This window comes from Aptenodytes patagonicus, chromosome 1 (genome assembly GCF_965638725.1).
Source record: "Aptenodytes patagonicus chromosome 1, bAptPat1.pri.cur, whole genome shotgun sequence".
In the NCBI taxonomy this organism is placed as follows: Eukaryota; Metazoa; Chordata; class Aves; order Sphenisciformes; family Spheniscidae; genus Aptenodytes; species Aptenodytes patagonicus.
In genome coordinates, this window is record NC_134949.1 from 30,569,882 (window position 1) to 30,577,166 (window position 7,285).

A 7,285-nucleotide genomic window follows, 5' to 3' on the forward strand; every position below is an offset into this window, starting at 1 on the left:
CTATTTCAAGATATTTGAGTGTGTCAGTATCCACTTGTTGCACAACAGCTTATTGGGTGGAAAACTTGACCGGGAAATCTGTCTTCCACAGCACTGGAGCACATGAACACGCAGCCTACATATTCCAGGCAAACCCTGGTATTGACAGACTGCACAACATTAGTCTCAGGGATAGCTTCTGCCACCCCACTGAAGCAAAGAGAATTCTGCAGTTAGAAATATGAGGGTCAACAAACTGGAAGGAGAGCAAATAGAAAGGAGCATGACTGGTGCTTCAGGCGCTCAGGTGCAAGGGCGGAGGGAGGCAGCCCTGCCGAAGTAGTCCCTCAGCTACCCAATGCCTAACTAATGCTTCAGAGGTACACATCTCCTGAGGAGGAGGAAAGTGGCACCCCAAAATGCCTCCCTTTCCCTTGAGGTCCCTAATCACAAGTCCACGGTCATTCTCCCATTTGTCATCCCATGAGCCTGTAACATTTCCACTTGTGACTGCACAGTGGTCCAGGTTCAACACAGAGCAATTGTGCTGGCCATCAGAGTGCCCCGTAGTCCTATTACCATAGCATGCCTTCTGCTGAAGTGAGCACCGATCCCAGGTTTCGCACTAGCTGCTTACTAGGAAGCTCTTCAGAGCATTAGGACCTTGTACAAAAGGTGAGCAACTCTTCCTTTTTTCCTGAATGGACTTGGTACTGATGATTCTTAGGGGTGTTTCAAGCTCATCCTAACATTTTCTTCTAAATGCCTGCACAGAACTTAAGCATTTTACAACCAAAGCCTGGATTGCTGCTTGGGAGAGGAATGCTGGCCCAGAATACTTCTGAGAGTTGCTGGATCTCACTTCGAGCATCCATGGATTTCCAGACTGTTTTGGTGTCTAGACTGTTACTACTGCTACAAGCAGTCTGCACTGCTGTCAGGACCCAGGTGCTTACCCCTGCTCAGCTCCTAAATTGAAGCAGGCAGGGTTTACGCATACTTGTTCTTGTTCTGAATGACAAAAGCAAAGGTCCTAAATCTTATCTACGGTCACTTAATCCAAGTGTCTGGTGTTCTTGGAACTTGAACCAATTACATCATTTATTTGAAAACCTCGACCCTGGACGTTTGTGGGGGTAGGAGTGCAGCTGCAGCCTCCTCACATGCAGAGGAATGGAACCTGAAATAAGTAGTTAAACAGGCTCCTCACAATGTCTGAAATGTCTTCAACACTTGCTCTGCTTCTCTCTAGCCACATACAGGGCTCAAATTTTAGCCTTTGTTCCAACTGTTACATGCTGCCAGAGAAGGCCATCTTAGTACAAAACCCACGGATGTAAATGAAGATTTTTTTCCATTGCTTTCAGTGCACTGTGGATCCAGTCCTAGAAGGATAACTAAGATTATCTCAACAGCATAAAGTCAGTGCAGCCAGCTCTATACACCCATGCCCCTCTCCTTTTCCTCCCCTCCCCACCCTTTGTTGCATGGCTCACACTCTCATCTCAAGCTGAGCAGCTGAGTGACAACCAGTCTAACAAGAATTGGGGTGGGAAATTTGTCTTTGAGGTAATTTCTCCATCCCTTTTTTAGCCTGTGCTTGAGGCCATTAAGTCTAGATTGTCTCAGATGGCTCCAGTCAAAATCAGATATGTTGCAAAAACTTTTCAACTTGCAAAGTATGGTCTAACCTTTCACAGTTTTCAGTTGAAGTTGCTTCACTAGTATAGGACTGCTCAATGTTTTTAGGTAGGGCTTTACTGTCCCTGCCTCTTATTCTTCGTCAGCACTGTTGTTGCCGCTTGGGTCCTCAGCTCCCCATCCTTTACCTTCCCCCACAGACCCGCGAGGCTGCTGGTGCAGCCATTTACAACCTTCGCCTTCTGTTGGACCCTTGTCCCTGGGGCCCACAGTGGTGTTTTGTGTTTCGTGCAAGCGGCACGATGTGTCCAAGGAATGCCTGGGAGATGGGGGAGAGGAAGGGTGGAGCAACTGCGGTTCAAAACGCTGTCTGCAGCAGCAGCAGCGATGCCTCACCACCAGCCTTCCTGCTGCTGCCCCTGAGTAGCAAGACGAGCTGCGGGCCAAATGGGGCTGGCGCCCAGCAGCGGCTATTAGCTTGGCATCCGCTCTGCGCTTCACCTCCGACGTTGGTATTATGACACACTCGGAAATGATGCCACGATGTAAATGCACTTTTCATTGCATGACAGTACACTAAAACTGTGAGGAAAAGCTTTGGAAAATGAATTTGGAACATGAGAGACTGAAGTAGCAGCAGTGACTGGGATGCAAGTCCTGTGCTTTGGCATTAGGGGGCAGGACACCACTAGGTATGCCCTGCGCAGGGTTATGCATTTCACTTAAAGCCTGAAAAACTGAGGGTTCATTTTAAAGGCTTCCAGATTTTTCCAGGCTATTATGATAGTAAGATAACATTTAAATACAGTTTTACTTCCACTTTCATGAATTACTGGCATGAGCACTGTTTAAGGTGTACCTAGGCACTCGAGTTTTTTATTGGTTTCTTACTGGATCTTAATTAAACAGGGACGCAACCGTTTACGTTTATCAAGCCTCAGAATCTATGCCCTGAATCTCTGTGTGTTTTCAGTCTGAGCACAGAAGCGCTCTCCCTCGTTTACTCCAGGTAAATTCTTCTTCTGCCCTTTCTTTCGAGCAGGGGTCTGTGCAATCATTCACACCGTCTCCAGTGGAGTATCATTCCTCGGGGCTCATATCCAACTCCCCGGTGCTGTCAGGGAGTTACAGCAGCGGCATCTCTTCGCTCAGCCGATGTAGCACGTCAGAGACGTCGGGCTTTGAAAGCCAAGGCAGCGAACCAACAGTGACTGTCCCAAGCTACAGCGTTTCTGAGGAGCCTGTGAGAAAAGAAAGTAAAACCCCGCCGCCTTACAGCGTGTACGAGCGGACTTTGAAACGCCCCGTTCCTCTACCTCACAGCCTCTCCATCCCGCCCGCCGCGGACCCGCCGGCGCTGCCGCCCAAGCCACAGCTGGTCCGGCCAAACAATCTGGAAAACAGCAGCAGGAGGACTGAGCAGGTTCCCCGGCCCAGGCCTCTGCCCCGCAAAGTCTCTCAGCTATGAGAAGCCACTTTTATATTTAATTGCAACCAATTCTTTACCGTTTAAGAAATAATATTTTTTAAAAATGGTAAAATGCGTTTAGTTAGGCACTTTAATATTTCGCCCACCTTTTATTTTGAGTAATTTTGAAATGCTTATTACTATTAAGTTGCACATTTGAAATGAAATTACTAATTTAGGTTGCCAGACATTATAGGAAGCATGAATGAGAGGAGTTTTTTTAATTTTGTGGTGGTGAATACTGATAAATGCTTTTATTTGTACTTTATTTTTATTTAAAAAATTAAATCTAAAACCCTATAACTCTCATCTGAGTTAGCCGAATGCTTCTTACAAAATACAGAATATATTGACTGGATCTTTACTACTAGAGATAAATGCACGCTTTCTAACAGAGTAGTGTGTAGACTAGGACGTTTCTGCAAGTAGGCTAAAAGTTGTTTCTCTTATCTGATGAACAGGTTGGTCATTTCAAATGTCTGTGGAAAAACAGAGAGATAATGCAAGTTATACTGCAGAGAACTGTTGTGAGAATGTGGTTTGGAATTTTTGAAACACACGATTTATGTTATTTTTAAGATGGAAAGATACCTGCATTTCATTCAGCGTACAGCACCGTTCTGGTGAATCTCGATAAGGTTTTGTGCCATTAGTGTATTACTGTACCTGACGCGTCCTTTTCTTTTTGAGGTGCAATTTACTTTTATTCTTCCAGTTAATGCTTTTTTTTGTTGTTTTGTTTTTTAAAAAGCTAGCAGTTTCCTAGTGGAGGTTCTCTGCTGTTTTTGAAAGTTCACCCTAAAATACAATCTGTGTATGAAAATAGGTACAAATGACTTGTTCATTTAACTTGTGTACAAGAATCAGTACTGACTAGTACCAAGGCAGTATACTAAATGAACAAATTTTAAAAAATACAAATTACTGGCTATCGATCAATACATTTCAAAAGCTAATTGCAAAGGTCATTAATAATTCTGTATACACCTAGCAAAAATTCTGAACAGCTCTTTGGATGTGTACGTACCGGTGGAGTCAGGTTTTGGATTTGCTTTTTAGCTTGAGTTCATCACCATCATCTTTATTGTAGGAGAATGGTGTTTGGCCTTAGGTTGTATTTTAGTGACTGGCATCTGAAGAGCTCTGGAAAGCTAATGCCAAGCTGTAGGAATGTGGATGGAGGAAAAAAAAAAAAGCGCACCTTCTGTATGTATTTTTTGTATCCTCTTTCTTTTACTGACTGTTTAACATGTGCTTGGGAACAGATGTGTGAACTGCATTTTAAATCATGCTGTTAAAAATATTCTCCCTCTTTTGTTGGGAAGCTCATGTTAATTTTAGCTGTGTGTTTGATTTGTTGATAGTTTAACTGGAAGAAAGTGACCACTTTTTATATTCTCTCAATTAAACCTTCAGCAGTTACAAGCTGTTGACGGTAGTTATAGAGGTTTTCTATAATAAATGTTCAAGTATTTTTGTACATAATTGGTAAAATTTTAATAAGGAGTGTACCATTATGTGAAAAAGAAGCAAACAGTTGTGTATGCAGTAAGATTGTTATAATTATGCCAAATACTTTATGTATGGAAAAAAGAATATTTGTAAATATGTGCTTTTAACAATAATTCTGCCATATTGACTTTACAATTTTGAATGTCAGAAAAAATTAATATATGTTAAAATATTTATGTTTTAGTGAAAGTATTCATAACTTGAAAAGGAACATACGAATTTTAGCTTTGTATCTTGCTGATTTCAAAGTCTGAAATTCCTTGAACTAGCTCTTGCTTTCTACTATAACATTTTTGTGTCTGTAACCACATCATAAAAGGTGTAGAAGGCTACATATTTATGCTGATATAAAGAGGTAATGCCTGAGATTTAAATAAGGTGTCACAAGTAAGATAACAAAGCTGCTTTGATTTTTTTTGTTTGTTTGTTTTTCACCCCTGTGTAGTTTAATAGATTTTGCTGACTAGTGCTTGAGCACATGAATCAGTGTTATTTGCTCCTGAAGCCATTTTTTTTTTTTTCTGGCAGTGAGCAGAGTTGATGACTTTATCATTTGCGTGCATTACTGAAGTCAGCTTTGCAGCAAAACATTTCATGAAGTTTCTGTTTACCTAGACACTCATATTGGTTGCTGCATAATGTTAATATGGAATAAAAGGACTTGATTAATCTTTACAGTACAACTTGTTTTCTACAGAATGAGAGATGATAATGCAGTTTGTCATGGAATTAAAGTTCTGACTCCTTGTCTTGCTAAATCCAGTTTTCTTTCGTTAGAAATTTCCTGATGGATCTAGTTTTCTGCCTATTTGGATCCGTAATTGCTTTGTGAGACAACGTGGAGAGTATTGACCTGCTCTTCTGAACAAGTGAAGAATGTAAAATTTACTAGGGAGAGTTCACTGTAAATTAACCTGCATGAGCGCTCTGGTTTTATAACCATGACATCAGGAATACTCTGAACGATAGCAGACAGTGTAAAATTGACAGAGTACTCTAAAACCGAGCTGACGCATTTTCTGCTTAGCCAGTTTTGACAAATTGATTCTGTAGATCAGCTTTTCAACCTGATTTCCTATAAAGATGTAGTATGAAATTTTGTTATGTATGTTGCAACACCCAGCGCTTGAAAACCTAATGTAAATAAAGGTCTCGTTTGAATTTTATGTATTACTCATAAATGTAGTTTTATCACTTTTTGGATGACAGTGAGTAATTCAGAAGATCATATAAGAGGACCTATGAGAACAAGTTGCTGTTACTACTCAATAGCTTGAATGTTAGCCAACGTATGCGTAATAGGTGAGATGATCTTGTACTCAAATACTGCATTTGAGATGCATTTGAGACCACAGAAGCAACTGCAAACTCGGCTGGCTGGCTTTGAAATGATGCAATTCAGACCGGTTCTCATGATGGGCTAATACCTCTGTAGTGTGAGTGAACTCAATTATCGTGATGTCTCAAGTCAGATCATAGCCAATAGCCTCTGTCCTGAAAGAAGCACAAAGCTGAAGTTAATCCTTGATAGTAAAGGTTTCAGGGTAGTGCAGATATGGCCTTGTTCACACGGAATGGGGTGTAGCTACGGGTAAATCTTCTCGTCGGTATGAAAGTGGCACCTTGCCCTCCTGCCTGACCATTCTTGTTCACAGATCGTCCAACAGCACCTGCAAAAAGCGCAGTGACTGAGCAAAAAGATACCAATAGGCAGGAGTCAATCCCTGAGGTATAAATGATGAAAAGCATCTTGTTTTGAGTGTAACTGTGGTCAGTGAGGCATATAGCAGCATTGTACCAGTAACCCCAGGTGCTGACAGACACAGCTCTGTGCTCCAGAGCTCTGCTGGTAGCCGGGTTTTCCCACAACGCTCTGATGATCCAGGTAGAGCCTTGACATATGCTTGCTGAAGGGCAAAGCCACATCTGCTGGGACAGTGTGAAAGGATGTTCACCACTGGAGCCCTTGAGATTCTGACCTCGAACCAGATTCTGTAGGAGAAAGCCCTTTCCGTATTAATTTAATTTGTCTTTATCTTCTCCTTGTCATTTTAATTCAGCTTTTGACATATATTTCAGATAAGAAACTAGGATGATTAGTTACTTTGGATAACATTAACAAAAAAAATCTTGTGATTAAACAGCTAAAACATGCAATCCTTAGGAACATGAAAGGTTTAGAGCTGCATACCTCATATGTGCCCTAAGCATCAGGATGGCGTGACTCTTCCTGGGTGGTAAAATAAGGCTGCTGATGAAAGAACATTAAATATTTTCAAAAATTGGATTGCTCAGTAAGGAACTCGGTGTGCTTGTAATGACAGGCTAACGGCTTTGCAGACTTCAGTGGGGACAGAGCCTGTGACATGAGCCTCCTGGGCACAGCTGGGCAAACTTAACCAGGTTAGAACTTGTGTTAAGGATACAGTTCATAGCTTCTCTCTAACTGACTGATGCTGGGTTTGTATTTATTTCAGGAAGACTGTGTTAGAAGAGAAAAGAAGGTGAAGAGTTGAGAAAAAAAAAAGGCAAACAAAACAGGCAAAACCCTTGATGGCTAGATAATTAATCCAAGTCTGTTTTCACCCAGCCAGGAAAAATAATAGTAGGAGAAATTGAAATGTTAGCTGAAATTGAAGCATCAAATATATTTCTTCACGCTATTGTAGCATGATTTTATGCCAG

At 41.6% G+C, this 7,285-nt stretch overlaps 1 protein-coding gene across 7 annotated transcripts in view; it reads left to right on the forward strand.

Moving 5' to 3' along the window:
- Nucleotides 1–5,766, forward strand: part of DOCK4 (dedicator of cytokinesis 4) — a 257,283-nt gene extending 251,517 nt beyond the window's left edge. For 6 of the 7 annotated variants that reach the window (XM_076330793.1, XM_076330824.1, XM_076330803.1 and 3 more), the window contains one exon: nt 2,663–5,766. In XM_076330793.1, coding sequence (XP_076186908.1) covers nt 2,663–3,088 — 426 coding nt within the window. In that variant the 3' untranslated portion in view covers nt 3,089–5,766. The other variant, XM_076330843.1, reaches the window with a different exon arrangement.
- The last annotated feature ends 1,519 nt before the right edge of the window (nt 5,767–7,285 follow it).